This window comes from Lagenorhynchus albirostris, chromosome 1 (assembly GCF_949774975.1).
Source record: "Lagenorhynchus albirostris chromosome 1, mLagAlb1.1, whole genome shotgun sequence".
NCBI classification, from domain to species: Eukaryota; Metazoa; Chordata; class Mammalia; order Artiodactyla; family Delphinidae; genus Lagenorhynchus; species Lagenorhynchus albirostris.
The window spans coordinates 185495027-185515528 of record NC_083095.1 but is presented as its reverse complement, the minus strand read 5'-3'; the positions used below and the strand labels follow the sequence as shown (position 1 = coordinate 185515528).

The following is a 20502-nucleotide window of genomic DNA, read 5'->3' as shown; positions in this document are numbered from 1 at the left end:
TAACAAGAGGAACCCTGTACACCACTAAAAAATCATTCTGTGAAAGACAGAAAATAACACGATAAATTAAGCGAAAGTAAAATAGCTTTTCCTCAATGCAGAACGTCTAGGTAGCTGCAGTTTAGAATGACTAGAAAGGTACAGGGAGGGCTTTGAAGCCAACATGCCGAGTTCATCTCCCAACTCTACCATCTAACCAGCTCTGTGACCTGGGGCCAGTTACTGAATCTCTCTGTGCCATATGGGGTTACCGTGAGAATTCGGGAGTCTCAAATGTTAGCTGTAGTCCTTTTGGTTAGAAAGAAATACAACAACATTGTAATATGTTTGGTATTTGAGCATGAAACCATAGGTGACTTAATTTTTCCTACTTAGGATAATTTCCTAAATGTTGTTTAATGAACGTGTACCACTTTCAAATTAAAAAAAAAAAAAGAAAAAGAAATTCATCCAGAGTTTCCATTTCGGAATCCACTTGGATTCCATTTTCCAATGGACCCAACTTATTCTGGTAATAAATTATTCCTACCTTTCTATCCTAGAGTTCTACCTCAGTTGTAACAATAGAATTCTATTTTGTTAGTTACTAGTCATTGGTACTATTCTTACTAGTTTGTTTAGTATTAGTATTATTCATTCATTCATCTACCCACCCATCCGTACTAGGTCTTCGGTGCTAAGTGACACAAAGACGATAAACACGGGCAGTTCTGCCTCCTTGACTTCATCGTCTTGTAAGGAGACAAGGGGCGTGAGAAAACTGTGACAAGTGCTGAAATAAAAGTGCTCTATCAGGGGAAGGACCTCTCACCCAGATTGGAGGCGGTGGAGACCGTGACGAAAGTCTTCCTCTGAAATGTGGCCCAGCTGAGCAAGAGGAAGAGTGGAAGCCAACCAGGAAAAAAGCATCGGGCTGGCTTGTAGGGAGAGCCACATGCGGCCAGTGAGAAGGCTTAACGGTCTGAAAACAGGTCAATTAGGTGTGGAGGCTGGAAGCTTTCAGAGAAGACGCCCAAGGACTAAACAATGACAAAGTCATGACGGGCCATGCGGAACACTGGGTGGCATCGACGCTTCATTTTCAGAATGATAGGGAACTTCCAAGAGTTTTACCAGCGAGGCAGCTTTCAGATTTGCGGTTTAGAAAGCTCACTCTGGCCGCAGTGAAGATAATGGGTCGGAAGGGACGAGAGCGGAGGCTGGGAAACCAGCGTGGAAGTTGGGTGAGGCCTGGGAAGGTCCCAAGGTCGGGAGCTTCTGTCCCTGTGGAGTTGGGGCATGACACCCTCTCCATACAGATGTTTGTCCCACACCCTGGGAAGCTGTCTGAACCCTCTGCTACTGGGATTCTGTGGACGCTTCGTCACTAGGCACGATGGAACATTAGCTCCACTTCTAGCCCCTCTCCCTTCTCTGGAGGATGTGGGGTTAGGGCTGAAAATTCCAAGCTTAATCTTTTTGGTGACCAGCCCCCATCCAGGAGCTCACCCAGAGTCACCTCAGTGGAACAAAAGATGCGCCCAGTCCTCTTGTCACTTAGGAATTTACAAGGATTTTAGGAGCCCTGTGTCAGAGACGGGGGTCAGAGATGAATATGAGAGCAAGAGATGCTTCTGGGGGGGGTGTCTCACACTTAGGAAGTTGTGAAACCATGCCATCCAGATTGGGACTTGAACCCACATTCTTCTAACTTAGATCGCACACCTGGTCTCAGGACTTAATGAAGCTCAGGTTCTTGATGTCTCATTGCAGAAAGAATTCAGTGAGAGACAAAGTGATAGGTAAGAAGTGGATTTATTTAGAGAGAAACACACTCCACAGAGTGTGGGCCATCTCAGAAGGCAAGAGCAACACCAGGGTATGGGGTTCTCTGTCTTTATATAGGGCTGGGTAATTTCACGGGCTAATGAGTGGGAGGAGTATTCCAGCTATTTTGGAGAAGGGGCGGGGATTTCCAGGAATTGGGCCACCACCCACTTTTTGACCTTTACGGTCAGCCTCGGAACTGTCATGGCGCCTGTGGGTGTGTCATTTAGCTTGCTGATGTGTTACAGTGAGCGTTTACTGAGACTCAAGGTCTAGTGGAAGTCGACTCATCCACCATCTTGGACCTGTTTGGTTCTAATCAGTTTATGTCGTGTCCTCGGGCTATGTCATTCTTTTAAAGGTTGTGCCCTGCCCCCTTCCCTACTGTTTCAGTTACAAGGGTTTCAGGAACTCTGTGCTAGCAACTGAGGACAGATGTGTGTGTGTGTGTGTGTGTCTGTGTGTGTGTATAGTTTTTTTTTTCTATGATCTGACCCCAGAGATTATGGTTTAACTGGAATGGGGTGGGGTCCAGGCATCAGTATTGTTTAGATAATGCCTTGTGCTATTCCAGTGCACAGCCGGGCTAAAGAACCAATGAATGTGGAAGAATAAATACATGGTTAGTGAGTAATCAGCTGCTTCTTGACAAGCATCACCAAGTGCAACTTAATGGCAGAAACGAAACAGGTTTCTGATCCCCTGGAGAGAGGGGTCCTCCCCAAGTGCTCACTCATACTGGGGATGTCCTGCCAAGCTGGGGAGCCTGGCCCTCTTGCTGCTTCAGTCTGAGACCGGCAACTGCGTGTTAGGACAGCTCTCCTCCAGTATCTAGTATGGAACAGGACTGGGGTTCTCTTGCCATCGTGGACCAAAGCCTGTGGGCCAAGTCCCAACACAGAACAGACACCCTACTCTGAGTGACTGCCAATGCTGCTCTCCACAGCACCATACTGGTTAGCTGGCGCAAGCACTTATGAAAAGCGGCCAAAAGGAGCTGAGAGGAAAGTGGCTTACCCAGTTTTTAAGAAAGATTGGCACCCGCTATGCTCCCCATAAGGCACATTGGGAAAGCACTGGTCACACGGACTCAGCGAACCAAAACTGCATCTCGTGGTCCCAAGGGCCATGTTTCTGAAGTGAGTCTTGCTGCAGAGAGATACCGTCGCATTTAGAACATTCGAGCTAATTACTGAGAGCTTTCCAGATAAAAACTGCCTGACAAACTTCCTTGGATTGAATCTGAACCTGTAGCAAAATGTCAAAAGCGGCAGGCCACGGCTGACCCTCCTGCTTACTTCGAGACTACGGATAGTTATGGCTTCATCTATTCCATGTCAGTGTCCACTTCCTACCGCTGCTCTAACAGATCACCACAAACGGTGTAAAACAACATGAGTTTATCCTGTTACAGTTCTGGAAGCCAGAAGTCTGAAACGGGTCTTATCTGGTAAAACCAAGGGGTTAGCAGGGTCGTGTTCCTTTTGGAGACTCTTGGGGCTTTATGTATTCTATGCTCCTTCCTTGCACGTCTCAGGCCTCTGCTTCCTTCATCACATCTTCTCTGACTCTGACTTGCCTTCTCCCCTCTTTAAGGTACCGGGTGATTACATGGGGTCCACCTAGGTTTTCCAGGATAATGTCCACATATCAAGTTCTTAATCACATCTGCAGTGTTTCTTTAGCCATATAAGGTACCACGTCCACAGGTTCCAGGAATAAGGATGTAGTTGCCTTTGCAGACAATTATTCTACCACAGTAATTTTTTTTAAAAGCATTATCAGATTCAGAAGACCTCCTATGCCCAGCACCCAGTGGTGTGCCAAACCTGGAAGACAGACAGCGACAGAAATCCTGACCATAGAGGTACAGATAAATGACTTGAAACAAGTGCTAAATAAGATGACCCCGGGCAGCATGGGAAAGGCATAAAAGAGGCTTACCAATCTATTTATCCTTTCCACAATGTGTTTGTTCTGAAAAGGCACACTTTTGTTTTGTTTTTTAAATGTTCACATCTTTTGCCTAATTTTATTATTTTTATTTTTTTTGCCTAATTTTAATTGTCTTGTCTTAATATTGAGAATTCATTATATACTGTGGACATAAGTCCTTTATTTTGTGTATGTTTTGCAGACTTAGTCTCCCAGTCAGTGCCTTGCCTTTTCTTTCTTTTTTTAAAATATTTATTTATTTATTTTTGGCTGTATTGGGTCTTTGTTTTTGTGCGCGGGCTTTCTCTAGTTGCGGCGAGCAGGGGCTACTCTTTGTTGCGTGCATGGGCTTCTCATTGTGGTGGCTTCTCTTGTTGCAGAGCACGGGCTCTAGGCGCGCAGGTTCAGTAGTTGTGGCACACGGGCTCAGTAGTTGCGGCTCACAGGCTCTAGAGCACAGGCTCAGTAGTTGTGGCGCACGGGCTTACTTGTTCCGTGGCATGTGGGATCTTCCTGGACCAGGGCTTGAACCCGTGTCCCCTGCCTTGGCAGGCGGATTCTTAACCACTGTGCCACCAGGGAAGTCCCAAAGGCACAGTTTTGAACTGGGAAAAACTAACGGAGCTTCGTGGGGCAGGTAGTTCTGGAAAACAGGACCTGAAGTTGAATGAATTGATATATGTGAGCTCGTAACCCAAAAGCTATTTAAAGGTCAGAACTTATCAATGGGAACAGAAAGTCTTATCAGTGACAAAAAAGTTATAATGAAAATGATATCTTTCATCTAGTTAATTTCAAAGCCTCAAGGCTCACTGATCTGGGGGGACTTCTTAAGTCTCCCGGGGTTTAATTGTCTTCTTTGCACGTTAGCACTTGGGTAGTTTCTGCAGTGATGCCAGGCAGCACTGGAACACGTCTTCTATGGTGGTGGTGGCGGGGAGGGGACCCAGAAGCTGACCCCAGGACCAGGCTCCACGTCCCAGGAGGTGATTCAGGAGGGAAAGAGCCGCTGGCAGGGGAGTGGGGGAAGGGAGCAAGGATGGAAGAGAGCCAGTTGCCTACGTCATCCAATGAGTTACTGCTGCATGTGAGCAAAGATTAACCTCAGGTTGATTCCTCCCTGCGGAAGCAGGTGGCTGGGGCTTTGATACCTCTCCGCCCCAGGCACCATCATTTCTTGGCATTTTCACTCAACTCAGTGAGAGGCAAAGGACTCCAGAGGCAAGAGAAAGCCCCTCGGGCCACAGAATGCAGATCTGGCAGTTCAAAGTGATGGGCGTGGGGGGACTAACCTCTACACAACCTCTACACAACCGCTGCAATAGTTTCAAGTGGGGCTCTTTCTTCCCCTGCGTAGTATACAGTAAGTCTCCTACATACGAACCTTCAAGTTGCGAACTTTCCAAGATGCGAACGTGCGTTCCATCAGTGTCAGGCGTGAGTGGAATTGCCGCTCGCCCTCCATCTCCTATCGCTGACGAACCTTCAGCTCTACCGTCGCCCACCTCCTCTCCCTCCTCCAGTCAGTAACTCTTCTTGCCCCTGGATGCCAGCTGTTGTGCTGTACTACTGTCCTTTTCAAGGGACTGTACTGTAAGAGTAAAAATGTCTTCTTTATTTTTTGTGTTTGTTTTTTATGTATTATTTGTGTGAAAAGTATTCTAAACCTATTACAGTACAGTACTATATAGCCGATTGTGTTAGTCGGGTACCTAGGCTAGCTCTGTTGGACTTACGAACAAACTGGACTTACGAACGCGCTCTCAGAACAGAACTCGTTTGTATGTAGGGGACTTACTGTAGTTATGCTACCACGGTTAAAACAGGAAGAACCAGACCAAGGCGGGCACCAATGGAATGCTACTGCAGTTATATTTTAGAACAGAATGGGATGATTATCAGAGACCAAGTTTCATGGCTTTTGTGTCTCAAAACATTCCATTGAAGTCTGCATTTTGGAGTCTTTTGTAAAATGACACTTACATATGTAGAATCAAACAGTGGATTTTTAAAAAGATAATGACAGGTAATACAAAGAAGTAAGGCTAGTAAGCATAAATTTTCACTTTGTGGACTTCCTTGTCATCACATTCCCTCTGTCTGTTGTAGTAATAGAAAGTATTGTCCCGTCTCTGAAGTTTCTTCACATATCCTGTCTCTGGCCAACGATCTACCTGTATATTGAAAACCAGAGTACAAATATTGTAATGTTGATGTTCTTTTTATATAATATTTCACTATCAAACAGTTAAAAACACAAGTCACATCAAATAATTAAAGTACAAAATTAAATTTAAAAATACTTGAGCTCTTAGTGATATCTTACACACACACACACACACACACACACACACACACACACACACACAACACACAACATACGTTAAGTGGCAGCCTTATACTGCAGGGCAACTAATTCAGATCCCAATTTCTAGATTTAAGTTTCTACTCTGCAGCCAAGATAAAACATTCAAAATAATCTAAACTTTATCCTTATGTTTACAAACTATTTTAAGCATTATTACTTACTAACTTCTAAAAATAATACCCAAGGAGGAAATTAGGGCTAGGCCCAGGCCACAGGGGTGACTAAAGGAAGCAGTTAGACTAGAGATGTCTAAATCTCTACATCTAGAAAATCTCTATATCTAGAGAAATACACGTGTATTTCCTCATGTCCATGTTTCAAGTTCACACTTGAAAACTCAAGTTTTCATAGAAATTGAGGTCATGAACATAGTCCTTAGCAATCTCTTCTTACCTTCTCTCCGCTAGTCTCTCTCGTTCGCCACATTGGTTTGCTTACTTGATCGTTCGGCTCGATCTTTTTGGACATTTCCCTCCCCTTCCTCTCTGAATTCGCGTTATACTTTCTTGCTCAGGTCAGTGCATTTTTGCTGTGGTTAGGTATGTTGCTTCTGGATTGTGTGACATGTACTCCACCACTGTCAAGACCCTAGTATTTCGATTTTGTGTTCCCGGCACAAAAAACAAGTCCTGTCCTTCAACATCATCTCTACAGGCAGCTACTCATTCTCCAATCCCCCACTTATAAATCACAGCTTCCAAACTGGAACACGAACATGCCACGCATACAAAAGAACACACATCCTTTATTTTCTAGCAACATATTTTCGCTTTCTTCTGTGGTCTCGTTTATTTAGGAGTTAGCAAAAACGGGTAGCAGCCTATCTGGTAAACCTTGGCAGGCTCTCTGACACGTACATCATAGAAAAAAGCAATGCTTTCCATCACTTAGGTCAAGCCTGCCCTTTGTTGCTTCCATTACCCCAGCAGAGAAAGGAAGAAGTTCTCAAGATACCGTTACCGCTGTCTTCCTCTTGGGGCCAAGAGGCGCTCTCATTTAGTAGGGTCCCCCAACCACCTTATTCAGTGAAGAAACAGTACACTGCTGCTTCTTCAGAATACCCACAGCACTGTATGTGGGATTGAGGAAGGAGACAGATGGGCCCAGGCTGCAAAGCTGCAACCAGACTCCTGCTGACACCTCGAGATAAGAGGCCAGCAGGAGCAGAGCCCTGATTGGGTGGAAGACAACGTGACCACATTCTTCTCATTCTTGTGGCAAAGGGGATTTTCCAGCTGGACACGTGCGCAGAGAAGGTCCTCAGTCTCGGGAGGTGCCAAAGGAGAGAGGAGCCACCAGCCCATAATATGTCCTGCCAACCTCCCCGAAACCTTCACGCTGGAATCCATCTTGGCTGAGAGATACGTGTGCACCCACCAGGAAGGACCCTGAGTCAGGCCAAATGTGGGCACGAACAGGATGATTGGCCAGAGGTAACCCAGAAGACTGCCCCCATATAAGCGATCTCAGCCACCCCTATTGCGTGCAACTCTGAGTCTGCCTGTGTGTTCTTCAACACGTACTTTACTCCCAATGAACACTTTATCTGCTTCACAATCTTTGTCACTTTGCTGAATTACTTCTTCAAAGAAGACAAGGACTGAGGTCCTGCTTCCAGCTGCCTCACCCTAGGAAATCGGGGGGGCTTCCAAACAGATGTGCTGGTTCTGCCTCATCAACCTCTAGGATTTTTTCTTTCTATAACCCTTTGCTCTTTCATAATTTTTTCTTCTTGGCTTTCTACCCATCACTCCCATTCAACCTAGGAAAGCTTTATTCCTTAGAGAATGGTGGAGGCGGGTGATATGGTCCTCAAGTCAGCGCTCCTTGGGCAGGAGATCAGTAAGCACTAATAGTGCCCATAAGGACGTGTGCTTTAGGTAAGGACAAGAACATCACCCAAACCCTTCAGACCACTGCCAATCAAGGCAAGCCTTCAGTTATCCTCCTGTCCATCCTTTAAGGCCCACTGCAAATGCCTCTCGGGGCATGAAGCCCTTTTGGAAGATTGTCCGTGAAGGAAGAAAATTTTATCTTCCTTTAATTTTGGGGGGCATATATTTTCACTTGCATAAGTTTTTATTGTTCGTCACTCTTAATCTTCCACTCCAAGATACAGGAATAATAAAAGCTATCATTCACTGAACACCATTCATTCACTCAACAAACTACTACTGAGCACTACAATGGGAGGCACTTGCAACACATGGTTTCATTTAATTCCTGAGACAATTTTCTAAAGCAGGCAGTGGCATCGCCATTTTACACTTGAGCTCAGTAAGGGTTATGAACCTTGTTCAGGGTTCCCTAGCCAAGGAGGAGAGCCAGGATGCAAAGCCTGGGCAGACTGATTCCAAATCCTGTACTCTAAATTTCTTGAGGTCAGGCACTTGCTTTTATATTTATCTTTTTAAAGCATCTGGCACAGAAATTTGCACATGGCGGGTACCCAATAAATATACACTGAAGTGAAATGCAAAACCTCTCTACAACTGTCAAGTCATACAGTGGATCGGGCTGTTACACACACACACACACACATACGCAACCCTCAGGTGCTTTTTGGGACTTCCCCTTTAAGGATGTTGTTTGTGTTCCCTTAAATCTGATCTTATCTCAGTCTCTTATCTCTTATCTGATCTCAGTCACAACAGTTTCTGGGGTGGTTGGTGGTGTAGGTTCATCCGCGCCTGTGTGATCACCTTGCCTATATGATCCTGGGTCTTACACACCTTTCAGGGGCATTGCCTATCCCAATCTTAAGGCAAGTGTATGAAGCTTATTTTTGAACTGTATTAAAATGCTGATGCTTGTGTTTTACAACTATTTAGAAGCCACAGATGATAGAGTAATGAAAACTCCCTTTTGGTAATGGGGACCAAAGAGTAAAATGCTAGTAGATATGAAGAAATGGATATGTGAAAGTCATAGTCAGCCATCAAACCCTCATTTGATCAGTATGTTTAATTTCATTCCTTACCACCCCTCATAATCTCTACTGAATTAACATCCGTTAAATGAAAGAGTCTATTACATTTTAGCTCTGTATTGCCTCCATCTTTTTTCCTATCTACTTTTTTAGGACGTGTTAAGTAGAGATCAAAGAGTAGAATGAAGGAAGAAAAAGAATATGGGGATCTGAAAAACCCATCTAAGAATTAGTCTCTGAACAGTGGTGAGTTAATAATTAAAAAAACATAAAACAAAAATAAAAAACAAGTTAATAATAAACACTTTGTTGCAACCTCAGCTCTAAAAATTAAAATACATTTATGAATACTATGTTATATTCTATAATATCCTTCCGAACTCAGCCTCCTAGTATTCAGTAGAATAAATGAATTTAAAAAATCACATTATAAACTGGGGCCGTATCTAGATTTTGGTATAATCTTTGAAAAGCAAAACCATGTCTCTAGTCTCTCAAGAAAGTCTGGACACCGCGATGAAGAGTGGCCCCCGCTTGCCACAACTAGAGAAAGCCCTCGCACAGAAACGAAGATGCAACACAGGGGAAAAAAAAATTAATTAATTAATAAACTCCTACCCCCAACATCTTCTTAAAAAAAAAGAAAGTCTGGAATACACAACCAAAGTCGGGAGATTTTGTCACCTAAAGAAGAATTTAACCCCTTTATAATTTGTGGTAAAAATAAAAAAGAAACAGGAAAGAAATAATAGTTCCACAGCAAACTGAATATCTGATAATAGAATTACCTTAGGGAGAGAAAATGACTCTGCTTTGATGGTCTACCATAAAAGATTCACAGCGCAGTTGTCAGTAAAAGCTAGAAAATTCTTAATGTTTCTGTGCTGAGGAACCACCTCTTGCCTCAGTCTGCCTGAAACTCATTCTTCTGGGCCTCAGCTCCCCATCAGTAAAACGAGAGGCTGGAGTAGAATTCCCTTTTAGTATTCTCTGGTTCTTTGTTGGTGGTGGGGTTTTTTTGTTTGTTTGTTTGTTTGTTTTTATTAATTAATTAATTTATGGCTGTGTTGGGTCCTCGTTTCTGTGCGAGGGCTTTATCTAGCTGTGGCAAGCGGGGGCCACTCTTCATCACGGTGCGCGGGCCTCTCACTATCGTGGCCTCTCTTGTTGTGGAGCACAGGCTCCAGACACGCAGGCTCAGTAATTGTGGCTCACGGGCCCAGTTGCTCCGCGGCATGTGGGATCTTCCCAGACCAGGGCTCGAACCTGTGTTCCCTGCATTGGCAGGCAGATTCTCAACCACTGCGCCACCAGGGAAGCCCTGGTGGTGGGTTTTTGTGTTTTTTTTTTTTTTTTTTAGTGCTTTTCACCACCTAACAAACTCATATTGAGTTCAGGTTTGTAGAGGCATAAGTCTTACCATAGCAACTTGCTTCACTTGTTTATATTCAATTTCATCTCGATATCCTGCGTGTTGAAATCTGTACAGATTTTCTATCTCTTCTGACCACTTTTTGGCATGACTTACTGATTTTGGTTTCACGTCAGAACTAGCCATGCCTACAGAGGTCTTATTACCAGTTATTTCTGAAAGATGTGAAAACAACATTAATAGATAACATAATAGTGACAGTTTGGGAAATCCCTTTAAGAATGGACAAAACTAGCATTTAAAAAAAATTAGAGAGTTAAGAATCCCATTAAATATATTAGATTTTTAAACATTCAATTCCAAGAGTGAGAAGGATTCATGTTCTATTTTGGAAATAAAATAAAATCAACCCTGAAAGATACATAAATTTGCATTCAGAGTTACAGAGTGCTGTCCTAAATGCTGCAGACTAATTCTGCTATTTCAGACAATAGTTTATACATTTCTGAAATCACACTCCTGGTTTTAACTGCTCAGGAGATTGTCAAAATATCCCACCACCATTTCATTTAATCATATTCAAAACTTTATCTCCCTTTTTGTCCGTTAAGGGAATGTAAGATCAGTCTTCTCACTCTCTTCCTTTTCTTCTTACTGGGAAGCGATGGTTTCTTCCTCTTCCTTTTCTTGACTGTTTGGAAACATGCCAGTCACTGCAGTCCACTGACTTAGGCCACTGTGTCCTGATGTGAGAAGATGGACTACTGACACAGTCAATGACAGCTGTGTGGCTGTCCTGACACTGAGATCCCTGACTTTAAAACAATGTAGTCCTTAAAATTAAACTTTCAGCTCTAGTTCACGTAACAGTCTAGTCACCAAACTTGTATAGCCAGTTTTTCAAAGACATAATCTTGCACTTGTTTTTTTGGTGACTTCTTATTTTATTACCAAAATATATCATTCATTTAACATTTATTATTATATGTAATATTATATAATACCTATTATATACAATATATGTATATTTTAATATTATATAATTATTATATATTAATATATGTTACAGTCATTTATTAAAATAAAGTGCCCAGAATTTTCACCATGATTCCTTGAATTCATTCTTCTATTTAAATATGTTTCTATTGGCTGAAATACATTAAAATCAGACCTAATAAAGTAGGTCTCATCCTGTAAATGAATTCAAAGTTTTGAATTTTTTCAGTTATAATTACAAATGCTTATTGCGTTTTGTTGTTGTTGTTGTTTTTTTGCGGTAAGCAGGCCTCTCACTGTTGTGGCCTCTCCCAGGCTCACCAGGGAAGCCCAGCAGTGACACTATCTTAATTTTTGTTTCACCCAAGCCATTTCTGCTTGAGGCTTGGCTTTTTGATATATAATAAAATACTTTTATTTACTCAAAGTCATTCAAAAAGTATTTTCCGGGCTTCCCTGATGGCGCAGTGATTGAGAGTCCGCCTGCCGATGCAGGGGACACGGGTTCGTGCCCCGGTCCGGGAAGATCCCACACGCCGCGGAGCGGCTGGGCCCGTGCGCCATGGCCGTTGAGCCTGCGCGTCCGGAGCCTGTGCTCTGCAACGGGAGAGGCCACAACAGTGAGAGGCCCGCGTACCGCAAAAAAAAAAAAAAAAAAAAGTATTTTCCTAAATGTTATCTATGTAACCTTTCATCATTTTCAAACATTTAATAGAGCAGAAAAATATGCTGCATTCAGCTTAACTACTGGGGAAATCGCCATTTTTCTCAGTAGAAATATGCATCCCCCTAAACATATCAGGCATTTGGGAGTTCCCTGGCAGTCCAGTGGTTAGGGCTCTGTGCTTCCACGTCAGGGGGCACAGGTTCAATCCCTGCACAGGGGAACTAAGATCCCGCATGCCACGCGGCCAAATAAATAAATAAACATATCAGGCATTTCAATACTCTGCTTTCCCAAAATATCTAAAGGGGACATGAGTGTATTTTCACCATAAGAGGAACCCTAGTGGCTATACTATATGGTGATGGTGTAAATTCTTTTGGTCTCTCTTACCACTTACTACTTATTGAAAACAGAATGCAACTAAAAATAGGAAAGATCAACTTAAAATTCCTTAAAGATTTCCGTGATTTCCAGAAATTCACTGGCAGCACTAATTCTGCTGGTAGCCTTCAGCACTGCGAAAGTTAGCGGTTTCTTTAATGACAGCTGTGGCAAAAAATAATTTATATAAAATACATTTGACCTCTGTAATACTAAGCTGTGTCTGGAAAAACAGGAAATGGCAATGCCTGACTCTCTAGTTTGCAAAAATCAAATTTTATTAAACAGTATTAGGGTTTATGTGGGTATTTAAAAATCCCACCAATATTAAGTCCGTGACAATCTGAGGTTTTAATCTAACAGAAGCCTTTGATGTAATTTCAAACTCCCTTCTATGCAAAAAGCCATCCATCACCTTCTTCTAGCTCTGAAAAGTGCTTTTACTTTTATAGTCGTATTAAAACGCCAAGAGCTATAGGAAAGGCTAATCTTCCATTTCTTTCCCCATTTTATTTTTTCTATTCCTAGACACAGAAGAATACGGGTGGAGGGGCCCTTTAACTAGCATGTAACCTGGACCAAGTCAGTTCACTCTCTCGGGCCTCTGCTTCCTGAACTGAGAAGAGGTCTCACTAGATTATCTCTACAATTCTTACACTTCCCTTCCCAAAGTTTTTGGGGGTTCAGCTGAACAACAGAATTGGTTTCCATAACAGGCCTTGGTGGTCCACGGTCCAGGTGTGCTAGTGTGCATCTGCACAGCAGAAAGTCCCTCCTTTCGGGGACCCCGCGAGCTGACCGATGGGGCTTCTCTGGTCCCTCAAACTTTTTTTTTTCTTCTTCCAGAAATCAACAATCACGTCTGTAAGGTAAAATCTGCCTAGAGAAGGCTGAGATGGAGAAAGTATCCTAAACCCTGGGGATCAAATGACTGACCTGCAGGAGGAACTCAGAAAGGAGCCCCCAGAATCGAGACCCCTAAAGACAAAGGGGGCGCGGAAACTACGGAGACTCGAAATTAAAGACCCTTCCTAAAAAAAGAGGAAACGAGAAAAAAGAGGAGCGAGGTGGACAGATCTAAGGTACCCAGAAGGAGCAGCGGGGCAGAAGGGGCGGAGCCTGGGCTTCGGGGCGGGGCCTGGCAGGCACAGGGGCGGGGCGGGCAGGGCCCGGCCCCGCAGTGACGCGCCCACTCACCCGTGGGTCCTGCTCGCCCGGGTAACCCTCGCTCGGCCACCCTTGAGAGGCCGGGGCGCCCCGCCTGGGAGCTCGCCAGTGAGTCCGGTGGTGCTCGTGTTCTCCACTCGGGATCCGTGGGCTGGGCTGGGCCAGCGAGAGGCCAACTGTAGCGGCCTCGGCGACACTCGCTTCGCCTGGCAACGCCCAGCGCAGCACGAGCGCTCAACTCGTTCAGGCCCCTTTGTGCTCGCTCAGGCCCCGCCCCCTGCGAACGGGCCTTTGTGCGCAAGCGCGTGGGCGGGGCCCAGTTTGGAGATTGAAAGTCGATCGCAGGGTGGAGCCTTGCAACTTCTCAACCCCACTTCGAGGTGGAGAGAGGACTGCTTGCCGCTGCATCAATCACAGACGGAATTCCCTAAAAAAGCCGGTCAGAGAACAGAGACCATTGGTGCTTCTGGTCCCTGCTGGTAGATACCTCCTATCTGTCCCACCTCTTCTTATTTTGTTGGAATTAAATGAGCCAATCCACTGGGTCGAGCACAGTGCCTGACAATTAGTAAACCTATGAGAAATGACACCTATAGCTTTATCGTTTCCCAACATTACCTACATTATTAATCATTTAAAAGACTGCCTATTTACTTACAACTCACAAATTTATTTCCTTAGACCAGATCTCTCTCCAAATTCTAGACTTGTATAACCAACGTGTATTCAATGTCTATCTGGTTGTCCAAAACAACCACCCTCCGAGCACCCACCCTCAAACCTGCCCCTTCCACGCTCTGCCCCTTTCGGTGGGTGGTCCCTAGAGTCCACTTTCTCTGGCCCTTCATCAGCAAAATGTCCATCCATCCGCAAAACCTGTTGGCTCTACTGATCCCATCCAGCGCAATCCACCATCACCTTTCCCCCTCTGGTTATTGCAATAGTTCCCAACAGGCTCCTCTTGTCCCCTGCAGTCTATTCTCAACAAAACAGTAGGTTCGATCTTGTTAAAACCTAAACAAGATTATGTCATTTCTCTCTCCCAATCCTGCAATGGCTTCCCGTTTGACAGAGTAAAAACCAACAAAGCCCTACAAGATTTGCATGCGATCCCTCCTCCCTTGCTCTGTAGCCGGGGATCGCTCTGCTCCAGCCACACTGGCCTGGCTGTTCCTCGCCCTGCTCCCACATTGAGGATTTAGATGTAGCTGCTTCCTCTGCCTGGAGTGGTCTTCATTTATTCCCTTGGCTAACTTCCTTGTTTTTAAGTCTTTGTTGATATCTCAACTTGCCCATCCCAATCCCTGTAGCTCTCTCTTCCCATCACGTTCTCTATCTGTCTTACTATGTTCTCGTGTTTCTTTTTTCCACAAGACTTATCGCCTTCTAATATACTATTTATATTGCTTCCTTCTTTTTTTTCCTTTTCTTAGCATAATGCTTTTTTATATTGCTTGTTTCTTTTCTTTTTTTTTTTTTTTTGCGGTACGTGGGCCTCTCACTGCTGTGGCCTCTCCCGTTGCGGAGCACAGGCTCTGGACGCGCCGCGGCATGTGGAATCTTCCCAGACCGGGGCAAGAACACTTGTCCCCTGCATCGGCAGGCGGACTCTCAACCACTGCACCACCAGGGAAGCCCTATATTGCTTGTTTCTTAATTTTATTATTTATCTTTCACTAGAATGTAGTTTCCATCAAGAGAGAGATCTTGTTAACTAAATTCCTAGAACAGTGCTTAGCACTCAGTAGATACTAAAACAATATATTCTGAATAAATATCTTTCACTACCACTGCCACTATGATGCTGTGGAAGTGGTACAGCATGGTGCCTAGGACATTGGCATCTAGGGCATGACCTTGGATTTGAATCTGGGTTCTACTACTTAAACTAAGTTTCCTTAATTGTAAAATGAAGACAAAAACTGTACCTATCTGATGGGGTTGTTGTGAGGATGAAGAAATAAATATACACCTAAATGTATTTAGGACAGCATCTGGAACTGCATAAACGATGTCAATAGATATTATTTCCACTAGAACGTGCGCTCCATTACCACATGGGCTTTGCTTTGCTCACTGTTGAATCTTTAGTGTCTAGAACAGTGTCTAGCACATAGTAGATGGTCAACAAGTATTTGTTAAATGAAAAAATGAACTCTCACTATCGTATTTCCTGGAGTGTTGCAGTAGCTTCCTACCCAGACACCCAGCCCCAGACTGAGTGGTCTTTCTAAACTTGAATCCAGTGGTTCTCAAACTTTAGCATCTATCAGAATCCCCTGGAGGGAAGGTGTGTTAAAACAGACTGCCATGGGACTTCCCTGGTGGTCCAGTGGTTAAGACTCCGCGCTTCCAGCACAGGGGGTGCGGGTTCCATCCATGGTTGGGGAACTAAGACCCCACATGCCAAGTGGCACGGCCAAACAAACAAACAAAAACAATCAAACAAAAAAAACCCCCAAAAGACTGTTGGGCCCATCCCCAGAGTTTCTGATTCAGTAGGTCTGGGCTGGGGGAGAGAATTTTCATTTCTAACCCATTTCCAAATATACTACTGGTGATGTTCTTCCAGGTGTCATATTTTGAGAAATACTGCTCTAATCTCACCTGTCACTGCCTTGTTTCAAACCACCCTGGCTTGCCACTGTCACTCAAGTTAGAGTTTCAACTCCTTGGCTTGGTGTACAAGACCTTCTTGATCTGGTCCTTTCCTTAAAATAATTTTCTTATTGGTGTGCAGTTGATGTACAAGATTATATAAGTTTCAGGTGTACAACGTAGTGATTCACAATATTTAAATGTTATACTGCACTTATGGTTATTATAAAATCTTGGCTATAGTCGCTGTGTTGTACAATATATCCTTGTAGCTTGTATATTTTATACATAGTAGTTTGTACCTCTTAATCCCCTACCCCTATCTTGCCCCTGCCTGCTTCCCTCTCCCTACTGGTAACCACTAGTTTGTTCTCTATATCTGTGAGTCTGTTGCTTTTTTGTTATATTCACTAGTTTAAAAAATTTTTTAGATTCTACAAATAAGCAATATCATACAGTATTTGTCTTTCTCTATCTACCTTATTTCACTTAGCATAATGCCCTCCAAGTCCATCCATGTTGTTGCAAATGACAAAATTTCATTCTTTTTTTATGGCTGAGTAGTAGTTCACTTTATATATATATATCTATCTCGTCTTATTTACCCATTCATCTGTCGATGGACACTTAGGTTGATTCCATATCTTGGTAATTGTAAATAATGCTGCTATGAACCTTGGAGTGCATGTATCTTTTCGAATTAGTGGGGATTTTTTTTTTTTGATATATACCCAGGAGTGGAATTGCTGGGTCATATGAGAGTTCTATTTTTAGTTTTTTGAGAAACTTCCATACTGTTTTCCACAGTGGCTGCACCAATTTACATTCCCCCCAACAGTGTACAAGGGATCTCTTTTCTCCACACCTTCACCAATATTTATTTGTGTTCTTTTTGACGATAGTCATTCTGGTGTAAGGTGATATCTCATTGTGGTACTAATTTGCATTTCTCTGTTGATTAATGATGTTGAGCATCTTTTCATGTCCCTGTTGGCCATCTGTATGTCTTCTTTGGAAAAATGTCTGTTCAGGTCTTCTACCCATTTTTAAATTGGATTGTTTGTCTTTTTGCTGTTGAGTTGTATGAGCTGTTTAAATATTTTGTATATTAACCCCTTATAGGTCGTATTACTTGCAAATATTTTCTCCCATTTAGTAGGTTATCTTTTGGGCTTGTTGATGGTTTCCTAGCTGTGCAAAAGTTTTTAAGCTTAATTAGGTCCCATCTGTTTATTTTGCTTTTATTTCCTTTGCTTTAGGAGGCAGACCTCCAAAAACATTGTGACAATCTTTTTTTTAACTTTATCATTTATTTATTTATTTGCCTGCGTTGGGTCTAAGTTGCTGCGCGTGGGCTTTCTCTTGTTGCAGCGAGCGGGGGCTGCTCTTCATTGTGGTGCACGGGCTTCTTATTGCAGTGGCTTCTCTTGTTGCGGAGCACAGGCTCTAGGCACACAGGCTTCAGTAGTTGTGGCATGTGGGCTCAGTAGTTGTGGTGCGTGGGCTCAGTAGTTGTGGCTCGCAGGCTCTAGAGCACCGGCTCAGTAGTTGTGGTGCATGGGCTTAGCTGCTCCGCGGCATGTGGGATCTTCCTGGGCCAGGGCTCGAACCCGTGTCCCCTGCATTGGCAGGCGGATTCTTAACAACTGCACCACCAGGGAGGTCCCACATTGTGACAATTTATGTCAGAGTGTTACGCCTATGTTTTCTTCTAGGAATTTATGGCTTCTGGTGTTACATTTAGGTCTTTAATCTATTTTGAATTACTTTTGTATATGATGTTAGAAGTGTTCTAATTTCATTTTTTACATGTAGCTGTCCAGTTTTCCCAACAACACCATTGAAGAGACTGTCTTTTCTCCATTGTATATCCTTGCCTCCTTTGTTGTAGATTAATTAACCATAAGTGTGTGGTTTATTTCTGGGCTCTCTGTCCTGTTCCACTGATCTATGTGTCTGTTCTTGTGCCAGTATCATACTGTTTTGATTTCTGTAGTTTTGTAGTCCAGTCTGAAGTCAGGGAGTGTGATTCCTCCAGCTCTGTTCTTTCTCAAGATCGTTTTGGCTATCAGGGTCTTTGGTGTTTCCATACAAATTTTAAAACTATCTTTTATAGTTCTGTGAAAAATGCCCTTGATATTTTGATAGGGAATGCTTTGAATCTATAGATTGCCTTGGGTAGCATGGTCATTTTAACAATATTAATTGTTCCAGTCCATGAACGTGGTATATCTTTCCATCTGTTTGTGTCGTCTTCAATTTCTTTCATCACTGTCTTATAGTTTTCCAAGTACAGGTTTTTTACCACCTTCAGTAGGTTTATTCCTAGGTATTTTATTCTTTTTGATGTGATTGTAAATGGGATTGTTTCCTTAATTTCTCTGTCCAATAGCTCATTGTTAGTGTACAGAAATGCAACTGATTTCTGTTTATTAATTTTATGTCCTGGAACTTTACCAAATTCATTGATGAGCTCTAGTAGTTTTCTAAGTGGCATCTTTAGGGTTTTCTATGTATAGTATCATGTCATCTGTAAACAGCAACAGTTTTACTTCTTCTTTCCAACTGGGATTCCTTTTATTTCTTTTTCTTGTCTGACTGTTGTGGCTAGGACTCCCAATACTATATTGAATAAAAGTGGCAAGAGTGGGAAACCTTGTCTTCTCCCTGATCTTAGAGGAAATGCTTTCAGCTTTTCACCATTGAGTTTGATGTTAGCTGTGGGTTTGTTATATATGGCCTTTATTATGCTGAAGCATGTTCCCTCTATGCCCACTTTCTGGAGGGTTTTTATCATAAATGGATGTTGAATTTTGTCAAAAGCTTTTTGAGACAATTATATGATTTTTATTCTTCAATTTGTTAATGTGGTATGTCACATTGATTTGTGGATACTGAAAAATATTTGCATCCCTGAGATAAATCCCACTTGATCATGCTATATGATCCTTTTAATGTAATGTTGGATTCAGTTTGTTAATATTTTGTTGAGGATTTTTGCATCTATACTCCTCAGTGATACTGGTCTGTAATTCTTGTGTGTGTGTGATCTCTTTAATTTTGGCATCAGGGTGATGCTGGCCTTGTAGAATAAATTTGGAAGCATGCCTCCCTCTGTAATTTTTTGGAATAGGTTGAGAAGGTTAGGTGTTAACTCTTTTGTAAATGTTTGGTAGAATTCACCTGTGAAGCCATCTGGCCCTGGACTTTTGGGGAGTTTCCTTTTTATTATTACTGATTCAGTTTCATTACTGGCAATTGGTCTGTTCATATTTTCTATTTCTTCCTGGTTCAGTCTTGGAAGATTGTGCATTTCTAGAAATTTGTCCATTCCTTCTAGGTTGTCCGTACTATTGGCATATAGTTGTTTGTAGTATTCTCTTATAACCCTTGGTATTTTTGTGGTATCAGTTGTAACTTCTTATTTTTCATTTCTGATTTTATTGATTTGGGCCCTCACGCTTTTTTTTCTTGATGAGTCTGGCTAAAGACTTATCAATTTTGCTATCTTTTCAAAGAATCAGATCATTGATCTTTTCTATTTTTTTTTTTTAGTCTCTATTTCTTTCTTTTTTTTTTTTTTTTTTGCGGTATGCGGGCCTCTCACTGCCGTGGCCTCTCCCACCGCAGAGCACAGGCTCCGGACGCGCAGGCCCAGAGGCCATGGCTCACGGGCCCAGCCGCTCCACGGCACACGGGATCTTTCCGGACCAGGGCACGAACCCACGTCCCCTGCATCAACCACTGTGCCACCAAGGAAGCCCTCTATTTCATTTATTTCTCCTCTGATCTTTATAATTTCTTTCCTTCTACTAACTTTGGGTTTTGTTTGTTCTTCTTTTTCTAGTTCTTTTAGGTATAAGGATAGGTTGTTTATTTGAGATTTTTCTTATTTCCTGAGGTAAGCTTTTATCGCTATAAACTTCCCTCTTAGAACTGCTTTTGCTTCATTCCATAGATTTTGGATCATTGTGTTTTCATTTTCATTTGTCTCCAGGTATTTTTTGATTTCCTCTTTGATTTCTTCAGTGATCCTTTGGTTGCTTAGTAGCATATTGTTTAGCCTCCAAGTGCTTGTGGTTTTTTTTCTTGTAGTTGATTTCTAGTCTCATAGCATAGTGGTAAGAAAAGATGTTTGATATGATTTCAATTTTCTGAAATGTACTGACGCTTGTTTTGTGGCCTAGCTTGTGATCTATCCTGGAAAATGTTCCATATGCACTTGAAAAAAATGTGTATTCTGCTACTTTGGGATGGAATGCTCTATAAAAATCAATTAAGTC

At 42.8% G+C, this 20502-nt stretch overlaps 1 protein-coding gene across 1 annotated transcript; it reads right to left on the bottom strand.

The window, feature by feature from the left end:
* Nucleotides 1–5729: 5729 nt before the first annotated feature.
* MEIG1 (meiosis/spermiogenesis associated 1) lies at nt 5730–13880 on the bottom strand. The gene is made up of 3 exons (XM_060121617.1): nt 13652–13880; nt 10459–10625; nt 5730–5915 (listed from the first exon to the last, which is right to left on the bottom strand). Exons 2-3 carry the CDS (start codon nt 10594–10596, stop codon nt 5787–5789), a joined length of 267 nt encoding a protein of 88 aa, XP_059977600.1. The 5' UTR covers nt 10597–10625; nt 13652–13880; the 3' UTR covers nt 5730–5786.
* Nucleotides 13881–20502: the final 6622 nt, after the last annotated feature.